This window comes from Microcaecilia unicolor, unplaced genomic scaffold (assembly GCF_901765095.1).
Source record: "Microcaecilia unicolor unplaced genomic scaffold, aMicUni1.1, whole genome shotgun sequence".
Classification (NCBI taxonomy): Eukaryota; Metazoa; Chordata; class Amphibia; order Gymnophiona; family Siphonopidae; genus Microcaecilia; species Microcaecilia unicolor.
Window position 1 is genome coordinate 1,077 of NW_021963760.1, and position 17,025 is coordinate 18,101.

Sequence of the window (17,025 nt, forward strand, 5' to 3'; positions counted from 1 at the left end):
ATCAATTATAAATTTATGAAGACTGAATGTTTTTATTTTTTTTCTTGTTTCCATTATACTGTCCTCTACCTTGTACATCCTTTAGAAAGGTGGGTTACAAATCAAATAAACAAGACAGTGACTCAGCAAGGTGAAGTGTGCAGTTTTCCTCATAACGATTCAAGGTGTGTGGCACCTCTCTCACTACTGACTGAGCAGGGATCAAAGTATAGGTTGTCTCCCTTTAGTGACTGAGTAGGGGGCAGAGAGAAAGGTTCTCTCCCATTTGTAACTGGGCCTTGGGTGAGTTGTGGGTGGATGCTGATGGAAGAGAAAGCAGCTCATTAGTGCAGTAAGATAATGTCATTCCTCACCATCTCAGGAATGTAGAAGATACTGCGGATGTTCAGAGGTGCATCAGTCTTGTAGTGGAGGATGTAACGTGGTTTATCGTAAGACTGTGCTATGAAGCGGTAAAATTCTTCATGCTGCCATTCACCAATCTCTTTAGGGTCCATCATCCAGAGCGCCTGCCCCAAAGAGAAAGGAAAGCATTAACTGAGAATCAAAGGATTTATAACAGGTAACCATGATACCCTGTCCCAGCGCCTTGGAACTCAGAACCCAAACTAACAAATGACCACACATTCACTTTGTCATTAGTGAAACAACTTGGCCGCAGCTTTTTACAACACAGGACTACATTTGATACAATCAAAAACAGGATACCCGAGCCAAACTAAGCTCTTAAAAGCTACCATTAAAGCACCCAGCACGCCGCCATAAGCAAGACTGACAAATGCGCTATAGGCTGTAACCAGGATGCTCTCGCCGTGCAGCAGGGTGCATCCAACCCAGGTGCAGTGAACCCATCTGCAGCAAACTGCAACTTGATGACTTAGCGCTCCTCCAATCACTCAGGCTCGGGTATTCCCGCCCTCCAAGCTGCAACATGCGTAAATTAACAGACATAATAAATAAAGCAGTGGGTGTGTGGGAGGGTATGCTACTTTCACCATCACTTGACCCTACCTGTCCCTCCAACTACCGCCCCATTTCCCTCCTACCCTTCCTCTCCAAGATACTTGAACGCGCTGTTCACAACCATTGCCTTGATTTTCTCTCCTCTCATGCCACCCTCGATCCGCTTCAATCCGGCTTTCGCCCCCTACACTCGACGGAAACGACACTATCTAAAGTCTGCAATGACCTGTCCCTTGCCAAATCCAAAGGTCACTACTCCATCCTTATCCTCCTCGACCTATCCGCCGCTTTTGACACTGTCAATCACAACTTACTTCTCGCCACACTGTCCTCACTTGGGTTCCAGGGCTCTGTCCTCTCCTGGTTCTCCTCTTATCTCTCCCACCGTAGCTTCAGAGTACATTCTCAGGGTTCTTCCTCCACCCCCATCCCGCTCTCTGTTGGAGTTCCTCAGGGATCTGTCCTTGGACCCCTTCTTTTCTCAATCTACACCTCCTCCCTGGGTTCCCTAATCTCCTCCCATGGGTTCCAATATCATCTTTATGCTGATGACACCCAGCTTTCTCTCTCCACACCAGACATCACTGCAGAAACCCAGGCTAAAGTATCAGCCTGCTTAGCCGACACTGCGATCTGGATGTCCAACCGCCACTTGAAACTGAACATGGCCAACACCGAGCTTATTGTCTTCCCTCCCAAACCCACTTCTCCTCTCCCTCCACTCTCTATCTCTGTTGATAACACCCTCATCGTCCCCGTCTCATCTGCCCGCAACCTAGGGGTCATCTTTGATTCCGCCCTCTCCTTCTCTGCACATATCCAGCAGATAGCCAAGACCTGTCGCTTCTTCCTCTATAACATCAGCAAAATTCGCCCCTTCCTGTCTGAGCACACCACCCGAACTCTCATCCACTTTCTCATTACCTCTCGCCTTGACTACTGAAACCTACTCCTCACTGGCCTCCCACTTTGCCATCTATCCCCCCTTCAGTCCGTTCAAAACGCTGCTGCACGTCTTATCTTCCACCTGAACCGGTACACTCATATCACCCCTCTCCTCAAGTCACTTCACTGGCTTCCAATCAGGTACCGCATACAGTTTAAGCTTCTCCTTTTAACCTACAAATGCACTCGATCTACAGCCCCTCCCTACCTCTCTACCCTCATCTCTCCTCACATTCCTACCCATAACCTCCGTTCTCAAGACAAATCCCTCCTGTCAGTACCCATCTCCACCACCGCCAACTCCAGGCTCCGCCCTTTCTGCCTCGCCTCACCCCATGCCTGGAATAAACTCCCTGAGCCCATACGCCAGGCCCCCTTCCCTGCCCATCTTCAAAGCCTTGCTCAAAGCCCACCTCTTCAATGTCGCCTTCGGCACCTAACCATCATACCTCTATTCAGGAAATCTGGACTGCCCCTACTTGACATTTCACCTATTAGATTGTAAGCTCCTTGGAGCAGGGACTGTCCTTTTTGTTAATCTGTACAGCGCTGCGTAACCCTAGTAGCGCTCTAGAAATGTTAAGTAGTAGAAGTAGTAGTAGTAGTAGTGTCCGCAAGGAAGAGGACGTGCCCACTAAACCCTGTGGGCTTTAAAGCCCATGTCTTTGGCCCCTCCTACCCAGTAGGGAGATCTTCCAGGGGTAAGATCTCTTCCGGCTGCCACGACTCCCTGCCTATCACAGCTCACCCTCCCTCTCAGCCGGGGCCTGGTTGCTTGGGTGCACGGCGCCATGTTATGGGTGGTTCCGAGCACTCCAGCCCTCCTCGTTATTTATGCTGATATCTGGATAACAGCACAGGGATGCCAGGAAACAACCACCCATAAATGAAGGACCGCTTGATCCACAGCCAGTTCGGACCAAAAACAAGTTTTCTTTTCAGATAGACATGACTGAAAAGACACTGAAGATGCTTGCAATAGGATCTTATCAGGGCTGTAATCATCAAATAGATTTCTAAAGCATGAATGGGGTACACAGCACTGTATAAGATAACCAGAGGGATTAAAGTGACTGGTCTGAACAAGTCAAAGACACCATATATAAGATGTGTCTCTTCTCCAGTGAGCTTACACTAAGTAGGGTGAAAAGAATACACCGAGGGGGTAATTTTTCAACAGCCTGCATATTTTTCAACATACAGTGGTACTTTTAGCTCACATACATTTTAATTGATATTCATTTTTATTTGCATTTTATATATACAAGAGAACATTTTATGTATGTAATTTTTTAATGTAACATATTGGGGGGGGGGGGGGGGGATATAAGAACAAAGTCCTCCAACACTCCAACAGTGAGGTTGCTGCTGGGTGGATGGTGGGAGGTTGCTTGGGGGAGCTCTGGGGGGGGGGGGTAATCTTATAGCATTGCTGTTGTTGGAATATGGAGCATTTTATTGGGGTAGTAGGGAGTGGGGCAAGGTTGAGAGAGCCTATTGGGCTCTTGTTCCTATCATCTCGGGAATATCTGGCCAGTGTATGTAGTATAAGGTTTCTCAGCTACTGGTGTTGCAATTGTAACAATAATTGGGCATGCTGTAATTTCTGTCTCTTTCTTAGACTGTGAGCAGTATGACCCCTGGTAACATATGATTTGCTTCTTGGAATGTCTGTGGAATTAACTCCTCGATAAAGCGCACTAAAATGTTGGGGGCCTGAACTGCCATAAAGCCAACATTATCCGCCTTCAGGAAACTAGATTTTCTTTAGCTAAACATCAGAAGTTAAAGAACCAGGTGTCTTCAGGGGTTATACTGATGCTGTTTTTTATTTCAATTCCAAGACACTATTCTGAGGTGTTCTCCAAAACAGGCAATGTAAAATGGCACTAGTGTTTACCCTGTTTACTAACACTACGTGCAAGTCAAAAGGGGTGGTTTATTGATTAATCTGCCCATGCAATAAACTTTACATAGGTCAGACTTCGCGTCAACTATATGTGAGATTGATTGAGCATAAAAGTGTCATCACTACTAAAAAAACGACCTCACCCTTAGCCATTCAGTGTACGGAACTGTCCCATGGTTTCGCTTCACTGAAATCTGTAGTGTTACAACAAATTGAAACAGCTGAGAATGACGATGAGCACCGCCGACTTCTGTTAAAGAAAGAACAGCAATGGATCTTTCGGCTGGACACTGTATTTCCCAAAGGACTTAACGGAAAAATAGAATGGGCACACTTCTTCTGAACCCTTAGACTTACCCCTCATGTTAAGCCGCTACAGGGTTGTAAATGTCAGGGTTTCGATTGGATAGACTCCTGGGTGTCTGACGTCATCATAGGCTTAAAGACCCACCATGTTTGATTATGCTTCCGTCTTTCGTGATCCGTCAATGTACTGAACGGACTGTAAGCATTATGCTCTGTAAGCTGTCTTTATAGTATTACTTTCATCTGACCAAGTCTGTTTTTTATTTTTTTGGCAGAACAATTGACCAGTGGTTCTGATGCAGCAGTGGCATAAATGGAGGCCACCATTAACAACGGTCTGACTTATGTGGATGAACACTAACTCTAACAGAAGACCCCTGACTTAAGGTAAGTACTTTTGTGGAAATGTACTGAATTATCCAGTAGGGGATTTGAGGTTTAATATCAGGAGGTTTTTTGCCAGTGATGAAGCAGTCCTAGCCCTTTCTCTACCTATAGAGCGGAAACGGTGCTTCTTGAGGCTTTTTCCTCCGAAAATAAATTTACTCCTGAGCTGCAGGCTTACACAACTTGTCTCTTTGGTTTATACTAAGAAGTTATTCTTTAAAGTACAGACTGGTACCCTGTGATATATATTATTAGCTCACCTCTACAACTAGTGTTTTTAATGCATACTGATATTTTTTTTTTAATAATTCTAAAGATTTGCTATATATGAAAAATAATTATGTGAGAATATTGTATTGAATCATCTTCCCTGTTCCTTATCCCAAGTGACTAGAATTTACCCAAGTTTAGAAATAATATAATTCATTAGGGATATCCTGAAACCACAACTGGCTGGTAGTCTCCCAGGAAAGGTCTGAGAATCACTGGCCTAGGTTACAGAATATTGACATTAAATAGTACTAGCTTCTGAAACAAGAGGAGCAAATGTGCTGCTTTGGAATGACGGCTCTGTTTCCAACAAAGCTGCTTAAAGCAAGTTTTTCATCTCTCATTCTTTCCATCTTTCTGCTCTAACCGAGACCTGCCTTTCCTCTGTGGACTCTACTTCAGTTGCTGCTTCCTCTCATGAAGGTTCTTTCTTTCCCCACACAACTCATTCCATAGGCCTTGGTGGCAGTGTTGGATTACTGCTTTCCCCATCCTGTAGGTTTTAACACCGCCTTCCCTGTTTTCTTCTTTCGAACTCCACTATATCCATCTTTAGGCCCCCTGATGTCCCTCTTCTCCTATCTTTACTAATGGATTCCTGTATTTATTTTTTCCTTTAATCATCTTCCCTGTTCTTTATCCCAAGTGACTTGAATTTACATACAGAAAACCCCTCTAACCCTTAAGTTTCCTTCATTTGACCTCCAACTATCCTCTACCACTCCTCTCACCACCATGGCCATTGTCTTGACAAACTCCTTTCTTCTCTCTATAACACTATTCTCTCCGTATGAAGGTCGTAAGATGATTCTTATAACCTTCATACTTAAGAATATAAGAATTGTCACATTGGTTCAGACCAAAGATCCATCTAGCCTAGTATCCTGTTCCCAATAGCCAATCCAGATCCCAGGCACCTTGGCAGGCTACCAACCTCCTAGATTAATAGCAGTTTAATGACTTTTCTTCCTGGAATTTGTCCAAGCCTTTCTTAAACTCAGCTACACTAAATGCTTTTACCATATCCTCCTGCAACCAATTCTGACCTTAACTATGGGTGAGTAAAAAACGCTCTCTCCTATTTTTACTCTGTCAAAAAATACAAATACTGGAGGAAATGTGATTTTCTAGACCTCTATCCTATCCCTCTTCAGCTGTCTCTTCTCCAAGCTGAAGACCTCTAAGCTCTTTATACTTTCCTCATACGAGTCATTCCAGTCCCTTAAGCAGTTTGGACACACTTTTCTGTACCTTTTATAATTCCAACGTAAATTTGAGATATGATCAGAATTGCACACAACGCTCAAAGTGCCAATTCTCTCCTTAGTCTTAACCATTCCCCTACAACACTTTCAGCAATGTCCAGGCTATTAGACTATTGAGCTATGAACTAGTTGCTACCGTCTCTACTCTCCCCCACAAACTTAAGACTGTTGATGAGGCAGTTTCTTCCTATAATGCTCTATTTCTGCTTTGTTTTTGACAGTCTCACAGCCCATCTTTTCTCCTTCTCCAAACTATTTGCTCCTTCAGCTCACCCTACTTACAAAATATATCTCCCCGGCTATCAAGCCCTCTTGTCTGTCACAGTCTCATTGTCACTTTCTACTACAATGCTTCCCACTGCTTCACCCTCTCTTAGCTGTATTTTGGAAGACACTGGGCAGGGGGACACACATGGAGCCTCAGATTCTGGGAGTCACTGGACAGGGACACACATGGAGCTCAGCCTCTCTTAGATGTACACTGGAATAACTGGGCAGAGACAAATGTGGAGCTTCAGCTTCTCTCAGCTGTATGTTGGGAGTCACTGGGAAGGTGCCCACGTGGAGCCTCAGCTTCTGTCACCTGTACACTGGCGTCAATGGACAGAGACTCACGTGGAGCCTCAGCTTCTCTCAGCTGTACACTGGTAGGTCATTCGACTGGGACACAAATGGGGCCTCGGTTTCTCTCAGCTTTACAAAGAGATTCTGTGCAGTATGGTTGTAGTCTTAAGAACAGTGCTCCTTTTAGACAGTGATTCATATGTGCCTCTGCAGGCAAACAGGATGGCTTGTTAGGGCTGGCAGTGTTACTTTTTCAAAGATATTTATTTAAAAAAAATGGAAACCTTGGAAGATTAAAAGTAAGTGAATGTGTCAGAGCTGTACCTGACTCAAGACTCACTGAGTGATGATAGTTCCTAGAACAATACTGTTAACCTGTTACATAACTCTTACAAATAATGTGGTTCCTTCAAATGCAGGAGCTGGCTTGCAGAAGGGTAAGGAGCACAGGATATTTTTATACTTTGACACAAAATAACGATGACAATTCCCCCACAATTGACCGCCCTTCCTCTGCTGCCTTGCCTGTTTTCTCAATGTCTGTTCTACATCCGTTATCGCCCTTTCTGTGAAAACAAGAACAGCACGTCTCCAGAAAAAAGACGTTTCCAAGGTAGTACCGCTGTAAACGACATCCTCTGTAATGGGTATATATTCAGAGGCCTGAGGATTTAAAGGTAGTTATCTGATTAGCAGGCACTACTAACTAATTAGTGCCACTGAATATCATGCTCATCCACACTTAACTGAATAGTGCTACTGAATATCCCCCCCCCTCTGACTACCTTGGCTCCATCTGGCCAGTGCAAGGGGCAATCTACGGACAGAGCTTAGGCAGAGCCAGAGGTTACCCGATTAGTGGCATATTCAGACCGGATTGTTTTAACTTCGTCTGGTTTATCTGGTTAGTGGTGTAAATATGACCACTAATTGGATAACACTTCTGGGCTGATGCTGAAAACCAGAGAGTTAGTGCCAGCCAATATTTTGATACCGGTGCTGAGTATCTGATTTCAGTTTAACCATGGTGGATGGTGTTTTACACACTGACACGACAAGCTGAATATTGGCTCCTCAATGTCTAGCCTTACTGTGTTTTTACAAAGTAGCTTGCTGAAAGGTTTAAGGCTGAGCTATGTACTAAGCTGTCCACTCTGCTCTTCATCCTGAGGAAAGCATCATTCTTTAGTCAGTCAGGAACTTTTATATGAGAGAGTACTGGGTGTCTCTTGGTAGTGCAATCATTATACTCAGAAACGTTAGCATCGATGGTAAGGTCTCAACACACAGCCGACAACTTCTCCTAGAGGTTTTCCTCCACCCTCAGCCGTTCTCAGAGTAATGAATGCTAGTGGTATTTATTTTACATATCTAATTGTCTTATACTTAAGGGGGACACTCAGAGGAACATGAGTCACCTGTAGGGTGTTGACGCGCCGGCCATTCAGGTACACGGGGAAGCTGATGAAATTGCTGTACTTGGTTACCACCTCTGAAAGAAAGAAGGGGAAGTGTGAAATTACTTTGGACACAAGTCATCAATCACCAATAGACATTTCTCCCCCTCTCTCATCCAGCAGATGTATAATTTTATCAGGCCAAAATGATGTGCACGGTTCAAATGCCCTGCCATAAACTGGACATAACCCCCCTGGAATCTATATATCACACCTAGAGAACCGCGTCAAACTCCAAGTGTATTCTATAATAACTTGCGTAACCTAATTGTCTAATCAGCGTTGATAACAGCTCTCAACAAGCATTAATGAGCACTAATTGACAATAATTAGAATTTACACACACAACTCGCTAAGTGCATTCTGTAATGCAGTGCACCTAACTTCTAATGTGGACAAGCAAAAAAGGGAGTACTTATGGACGGGAAAATTAGCATTTCATGGGCGTTCCAAAATGTACGAACTTAGTCATAGAATATGGTCCAGTACACCCAATCTACGCACTGGGATTTAAGCCACATTTTTGTTGGTGTAAATGGATGCGCATAGCATGCAGACTAAGTGTATTCTATATACCGCTCCTAACTCTAGGCGCCACTTATAGAATACGCTTAGTTGGCACTGATTTCTGTGCCGATTGTTTAGGTGACATATATAGAATCTCCCCCAATGTACTGAAATTAAATTGTGTTTTATCAGTAATGTACAACTTGTGCTCTTGTGTTGACTATGTCCATGTGAGACTGCAAGACCCTGACATTGCTATTAAAAGAATCAAAACACCTATGTAAGCAAAACAGTCTTATAATGGGAGTTACTTCTATAGACCAGAATAGACAGAGATTTATAAAAGATGTTCTGATAAAGAAAATTCAGTAATATAATTAATTCTTATAAAGAGATGCAAACACTAGCATTCTAGGAAATGTTCCAGAGTCTTTTTAGGCTGTGACCATTGTTACTGCACCAGCGTGTGAAGGGCTGTAGCACATGAGCTCTTGAAACTTTGCAGTTTCAAACTTTGGAATATATCTGAGGAGGCGCTCCGAGTGCCTGAAAGACTTGTACTTCATCTCTCTTTTGTTGGTCCATTAAAAAGGTACTGTGACAGAACAGTGTGTTTTTTTCAGCCTGTAAATTGTACTGAATATTTCTTGAAGTATATTTTTCTAGTTTGGCCAGCAGGTGGTGCATGTTGTTAATATATGGCCTAGCTTTAAGGCTACCACTGGAATAGTGATGGCCAAAGCTATGCAGCCAAGAACAACTGGAAAAAATACTGACTAGGCCAAAGAACAAGCAAGTGAATTAATATTTGAGAATCTGCAAAAAGCAGGTCTGAACAATGAGTCCTGATACAAACTTGGTACAATTTTTAAATCAAATATAGCATCTGTAATGAAAGATCAGATGAATAAAATGGAGCTTATTAGTTTTGGTATACAATGATACAGAGGTAATACAGAGTTCATGAGAAAGGTATGAAAAGTATTGCAGCCGGAAGATGTGAAACTGTTATCTCAACGCTTCCCAAAACATGTTGATAATTAGCAGTAGCTGAGAACGGAAGGAGTTGGGTACATCAGATAGCAGATCGCATGGGAAAGTATGATCTCAGAAAGTGAGAAAGATTAGGAGCAAGGTATCTCACCATTCACTTCTATGGAGAGGATAGAGTATAAAAGATGGGAGATTTTGGCTTAGTTTGAGAGTCTTCTCCAAAGCTTCTGTCAGACGGCGAAGCCCTGTGCGGCTGAAACCAGAATCTGATGTCTGTATTTGTATCAACTTGAAGACCTGTGTTTGGGTAAGAAATAAAATGTATCTATCTATCTAAACCTATCTCTGTCTCTATTTTTATTGATTCTATCTTCTCTTTACCTAACATTTAGCCTACAAGGTAGATCACATACAAGTGACACTCAGTTTTGGACAGAAAGCAGTAGTTATGGGAATTAGTTTTCAATTACGGCTCCTAATGCCACTCCCTTATGATTGGGTGACAATGGAGGTTAGAGAAGCTATACAGAACCTAATATATGAAATAAGTACCTTTAGTCCCCTGTGGGAAGGAGTCAGAAAGAGGTCTATAAGAAGAGGTAATTAAAAACAGTGGTGACCCCGACGTGATTTGAACACGCAGCCTTCTGATCAGATACATCAATAGTTGAACATTTACCATCATCTCTAAATTCTAATTGTTTTTTTAATCTTCTCTTTTGTTCCATATACTTTACCATTGTTATTTGATCATGCCATTGTAATAATTACCAATCTGTCTTGCATTTATGTAAATTGGCTTTTCATTATTGAACCCTTCTGGGTTCCCTTTTGCTTTTGCACCTAATTAACACTGTTTTCTCCATGTTGACATTGTCTTTCATGTCTATTCAATTCACACCGCATTATGCCCACTAAGATATAGCAATGTATCATTCAAGCATACAGTTACTTTGCTTATTCCTTTACCAACCTCTGACTCTTCATGGACTAATTATGATTGTGCATGCCTAGAATAAAGACATGGAAAGATCCAAGTTTGTACACCGCAAGTACGTCTTCAAAATCTATCCAGGCCCAAATGATGTTAGATCCCCCAAGGTTGTGGCAATGACCTTTACACCTTGCAAACTACTGGACCACAAGTCTTGGGTCCATGTGAAAGATATACGTGTTTACTCAGCCGCAGAACCAGATGTTACGAGCCTAACCATCTCAAGACCGGCAACTTCCTTCAGCAAGCCAGCCTGAAAACCCAGCCCTGTTGGATCTTCCAGAACTCCGTCCAGATTCTTCAACGCTTCCACCGTCTCGACCATGTTCGATGAAAGAAACTTTTGAACTGATACTTAATTTGAGAACTACTGTTGCTGTTTATGGACATTATAGATTCATATTATGTTTTATTTTCAGTTTAGCAGCAATCCTGTCTAGATAGTGAAAAGGTTTTATTTCCTTTATTGTTCTAAATGTTTTTCCACGAGTTTCCCCGTTATTTCTGTTTATGTAATTTAAATTGAAATTGATATTGTTCAGATACAAGGGTAACATCAAACCCTAATACTGGCTAAGATATCATAATGTAGATGTAAACTCTGTTAGTATCAACCTGTTATGCAATTGTTTAACTTTGGTGTAGGCTTACTTGAGCTGCATGTCTTTCTGTAGGTCTGACTAAGCTCCAAGAGGGGTAACGGATATATACAATGCTTCCCATACTTCCAGGTCATTATGCATATGTCAAGATCCATGCATGAACTTGGTTAATATAAATTTTCCTAGGATTGACCATTTTTGCTGTATGAGGCAACCTCATACTTGCTATCCACTTATTAGTGCTCATGATTGGATGCCAATGATGAGTACTAGTAAGATCCAGGAATCCCGACCTGTTTAAGGATTCTGAATACCTACAACCTTAAACAGCCTATTAGTATGATCCACCTGAAATTGCTATTACCCGCATACCTATATTTCATGGGATTTTGTAAATGAGCTCATGGATTAGTCCCATTCATAAAAACAGATTAGTCACATGACTGTCTGCCGGTTACAAAAGTATCAAGTGCTTTTGTTCAGTGTAGTGCACTCTATTCACCCATTAACTTTAACTGACCTTCAACGCCTGGATCCATTACTCACTGTAACAGAGACAGCACAGAATGCTATTTTTCCCCATGAGTGCACTACCCGATTATCTGTTCCTGAATCACTCCATCTACATTCAGAAATCTTGCAAAGTGGCGAGGTTTGGTTTACAGATGGTTCTCAGCAAAACGGAGTTGCCGGTTTTGCCGCCCTCCGTTATACACCAGAAGAAGATATTCTGGATCCTATACAATTCAGGTTACCTGATTCATTCACAGCCCAAACCGCAGAACTTGCAGCAGTTCTGTATGTGTTACTGTTTAAAGCACTACACTCAGATTTGAGCATTGTCACCGACTCAGACTATGTATTCACTTCCTTGCATTCCCATGTTCGCAAATGGAACCAGAGGGGTATGATCTCCTCTACCGGGCAACCCCTAAGTCACTTACCTTTGTGGACTGCACTTTTTGAAGCATTGGAGAAGCGCCATCAAAAAGGCCTTCGCACCAGTATCTCCTGGATTAAAGCACATCAGGAGACAGTTTTCTCTTTCGCCATTAATGGTAACCATGCTGCAGATGAACTAGCCCGTGAAGTCACTTCCTTTTCCAATCTTCCTACTATATCCACTTGCGATGTTACACTTCCTGTACTCGCGTCCGAAGCGCTTCCCTTTGAGACGCCCCCTTCTACTCCCACGGATTCATCACCCTCTGAATCCTCCTCCCCTGACATCCCACCTGCTTTCAACACCCCTCCTGTCATCACCCCCTTGCTGTCTCCTGAATCTGAGCCCCCTGTAACGTCCCCTCCCTCCGAATCCTTAATCTCAGACTTCTCCACTACCCTCACTTCCTCCCTTTCACAAGCAGAACTCACTTTGTGGAAGCAGGCAGGATGTTTCCTAAATCCGAATGGAATTTGGACCCATCCCAATGGGCAATTATGTGTTTCACAGCATGTTTTATCTCTTCTTTTGCATGCCCTCCACTACCCCTTACATTTAAATGCTACTACACTGTATGATCAATTGTCTTCCAGATTATGGGCTCCCCAAATGATGCCCATGTGTCACACCGTAGTTCATAATTGTTACAAATGTTTTCTGTACACACCTAAACGAGGACCTGTTATTCCTTCAGGTCATTTACCTGTTGTCCAGGGACCTGGCCAACATTGGTATATCGATTTCACAGATATGCAGACGCCCGTTCGTGGTAAACGGTATCTGCTTGTCTACGTGGACGCTTTCTCGAAGTGGGTGGAAGCTTTCCCTTGCTCTAGAGAAACCGCCCAAACTATGGCACAATCACTGTGCACTGAAATTATTCCTCGATTTGGGATTCCTGGCAAAATTACCACAGATAATGGTACACACTTTGTAAATGAACTTTTGCAGAACCTTCTTCCTGCACTCGGCATTACTCACAGAACTGTCTGTGTTTACAAACCCACCAGTAATGGTCTGGTTGAACGATACAATGGATTGCTCAAAACAAAAATGCGTCAGCTTATGGCAAATGGGATAAAGAATTGGCTTGATGCCCTTCCTTTGGCACTATTATCTCTCCGTGCCACTCCATCCTCTTCCCTTAAACTGACGCCGTTCCAATTATGTACAGGTCGCCAGATGCGACTCATACCTGGCAATCCAGACACTCAAGTACCCGATCAATACTCAGTATATTGGGATATCTTGCAGACTATTGTAAGTTCTCTGTCCTCAATTCCACAGGCCATTTCGGACAGAAGAGGGGATTGTGATGCCGATAGATCCCCCCCTTATAAGGGGGGGATCTGGTGCACCGGCGTTATTACACGCACAAGACCTGGCGAGATCCGATCTACGTTGGGCCCTTCAAGATAGAAGCCCTGTCAGCCACAGCTGCAAAGCTGGAGGACCACACATCCTGGGTCCATCTGAAAGATATACGAGCTTATCCAAATACCCCATCAGGTCTCCTGGATGTTCCCATTGATGTTCCCACGAACCCCAGCTCCACCGCCACCGTTTCCAGCACAGCAGTCACTGGAGAGACCAGTCCCACCACGAACTCCATCACCACCGCCACTGAGCCCGAGACCACCGACCCCGCACCCAACACTTTTGAATCATCTTGATCAACTTGACCAAAGACTTAACCACCTTTCCCCCTCTCCTGAATCACACCTCCTTGATCTGGCTGACATTATTATCCAAGCCTTCGCAGAATCTCCAGAGTCACCATCTGAACAACCACCTGTATCTGAACCAGTATTTGAGTTGCCTTCTTCACCTCCACCTCCCACAGTTCCTGTTCTTCCACTTCCCTACGTGGATCTTCGCATCCGCCTCATCAGAATCCGCAATCTGGCAGACGATCTCCTCCAAGTCCGCAACCTAGCAGGACAGTTGACCCCGGAGGAACGAGAGTCCATTGTGTTTTCTACAGTAAACATTTTGCACAGCAACACCTGTGAGCTGCTCGACATTCTACATCGGTACTTCCCAAATCAAGCCAGATAAATGCCACAGCAAGTTCCGCCGCTGTGCACTTCAGAAGTACAGACTGTTTTTCTACATAAGTTTGACTCTGAACAGGTATCTGAAACAAATTCCCATTGGTCCAAAGACTTGGATGACAATTATCTGGAAGCCGCCACCATTTCTGACGACAAGCACGGAACCAGTGCTCGTCCAAGCGTTGCCTCTGCTGTAACGGTGTTATATCAATACACCCTCTTCTTCTGCTTCCCATCTGCCAGACTGTTTGCTGTTGGACTCGTGTGCATGATCATACTGTGTATAGGTTTGGTTTTGTTTCTCACTACCTTGTTTTCCTATACTGCTGACAATAACCTCTTTGACCTTTGGATCACACTTACAGCCATTCCCACTGGCAACGTTACCTTGCCAACCGGAAACGCTACGGTACTTGCAACTACTTCTGTACTTGCAATTACCCCAGCAGTACTTGCAACTGCTTCTGTACTTGCATCTACTCCTGCTCCACTACCTACTACAGCATCTTACACAAAACTCCAACAGTACACCACATTCATACGCCCGTTTGGATATAGATCCCCCCAGACGATCTCAAAGATCAGCCCCATTGCCACCAGTCATCCCACCCCCTGGGCAGACACATCTGCCACGACAGACTTTTCAACTGGCAATCCTCCAGATCCTATTGAAACCTCTGCAACTACTCCTTTCCTCACTGATCCTCCTGTTTTGTATTCTACAACTGTTCCCAATCCTATCAGTAGCTCGGTCCATATTGTCCCCAATCGTACAACTACTTTTGAGGATAATATTGCCTTGCTTGAATTACGACCCACCCCTCCTCCTTCTTCTTTGGTTCCTGCTAGTGACGCTCCTCCTCCCACACATACTACTTTAGCCACGTCAAACATCACCGTCCCAGCCACTCGTCCTCCCAGATAGCTCCACACGCCTAAGTGACCATCAATATATGTCCCAGAATTTACCAGACACTCCGCCTTCTCCACCTGATTCTCCCCCACCGTCGCCTTTAAATTTAGGTGCACACTTGATCCCTGAACCCCCAGAATATCTAAGACAATTAATTCGTCCTCATTGGGACCCTGCTCCAGAAGACGACACAAATTGGGACCCCTTCACCCGATACCACACACTGTGTGAACCTTTGTTTGACAGTTGGACATTAGGTCCTAGCCGTACGGTTATACACACTCAGTTACTGTTTGGAGGAACCTTAGGCTTACAAATTGAACAAACAGACGACCTCCTAATCAGGCCACAAACTGGTGACATTGTAGATTTTTGGGTAATTACATACGCCGTACTGGGCACTGACTGGATTCCCTTCCTGTTTATCAGAGAGGTTGGATTGAGACCTTTGGAAGTATATGGTATTTTCCAAATCCCAGATCCTACTGAAATAGGGGCTATTAGAATTTACCCCCCATACCCAAATACCTGTTGCTAAAACCCTTGGGATAAATTTGTCGCTCTCCTTAATCAGTAGCCGTTACTTACCTTTCGTACAATTGTGATACAGTGCCTCATTATGAAAACTACCAACATGAAGGGCTTAGCCCTCCTGTTGTGTGTGCTGTTTTTAATTACCTCTTCTTATAGACCTCTTTCTGACTCCTTCCCACAGGGGACTAAAGGTACTTATTTCATATATTAGGTTCTGTATAGTTTCTCTAACCTCCATTGTCACCCAATCATAAGGGAGTGGCATTAGGAGCCGTAATTGAAAACTAATTCCCATAACTACTGCTTTCTGTCCAAAACTGAGTGTCACTTGTATGTGATCTACCTTGTAGGCTAAATGTTAGGTAAAGAGAAGATAGAATCAATAAAAATAGAGACAGAGATAGGTTTAGATAGATAGGTACATTTTATTTCTTACCCAAACACAAGTCTTCAAGTTGATACAAATACAGACATCAGATTCTGGTTTCAGCCGCACAGGGCTTCGCCGTCTGACAGAAGCTTTGGAGAGGACTCTCAAACTGAGCCAAAATCTCTCCTCTTTTATACCCTATCTTCTCCATAGAAGTGAATGGTGAGATACCTTGCTCCTAATCTTTCTCACTTTCTGAGATCATACTTTCCCATGCGATCTGCTATCTGATGTACCCAACTCCTTCCGTTCTCAGCTACTGCTAATTATCAACATGTTTTGGGAAGCGTTGAGATAACAGTTTCACATCTTCCGGCTGCAATACTTTTCATACCTTTCTCATGAACTCTGTATTACCTCTGTATCATTGTATACCAAAACTAATAAGCTCCATTTTATTCATCTGATCTTTCATTACAGATGCTATATTTGATTTAAAAATTGTACCAATTTGTGTCAGAAGTCATTATTCAGACCTGCTCTTTGCAGATTCTCAAATATTAAATCATTTACTTGTTGTTTGGCCTAATCAGTACTTTTTCAGTTGTTTTCGGCTACATAGCTTTGGCCATCACTATTCCAGTGGTAGCCTTAAAGCTAGGCCATATATTAACATTCCCCTCTTCACCCTATCCCATAGGGTGACACCAGGGTTAACGTACCTTGGCACCATCCATTCCAGAAGGTATTCTATGAGGCCATAAAATTATCTGAGTCTTAAGATCAGCTGGTACAATTTGTTTCGTTTTTGGTTTGAAAGTATCATCTCGGCAGTACTTCAATTATGTCAATCCTACTAAAACCTATGGTTACTACAATATAATTTTTCTTCAACCTTTTAATATGCAGGTTCTATCTTATTCTTATGTATGTCAATATATTTATATTGTTATAAATCACAAATTCATTGGTTATATACTGATTATATCTTAATTATACATTTGCATAGATTTGCACAATTGATCACATCATCTTATACAGCTTTATAT

At 43.2% G+C, this 17,025-nt stretch overlaps 1 protein-coding gene across 1 annotated transcript in view; it reads right to left on the reverse strand.

Annotated features, from left to right (window-relative positions):
* Positions 1-353: 353 nt before the first annotated feature.
* LOC115459615 (heat shock protein 75 kDa, mitochondrial-like) overlaps positions 354-17,025 on the reverse strand; it is a gene marked incomplete at both ends in the record, with an annotated part of 39,610 nt that continues 22,938 nt past the window's right edge. The window contains 2 exons of the mRNA XM_030189425.1: positions 354-509; positions 8,028-8,101. Coding sequence (XP_030045285.1) covers positions 354-509; positions 8,028-8,101 — 230 coding nt within the window. The remainder of the gene's footprint in view (positions 510-8,027; positions 8,102-17,025) is intronic.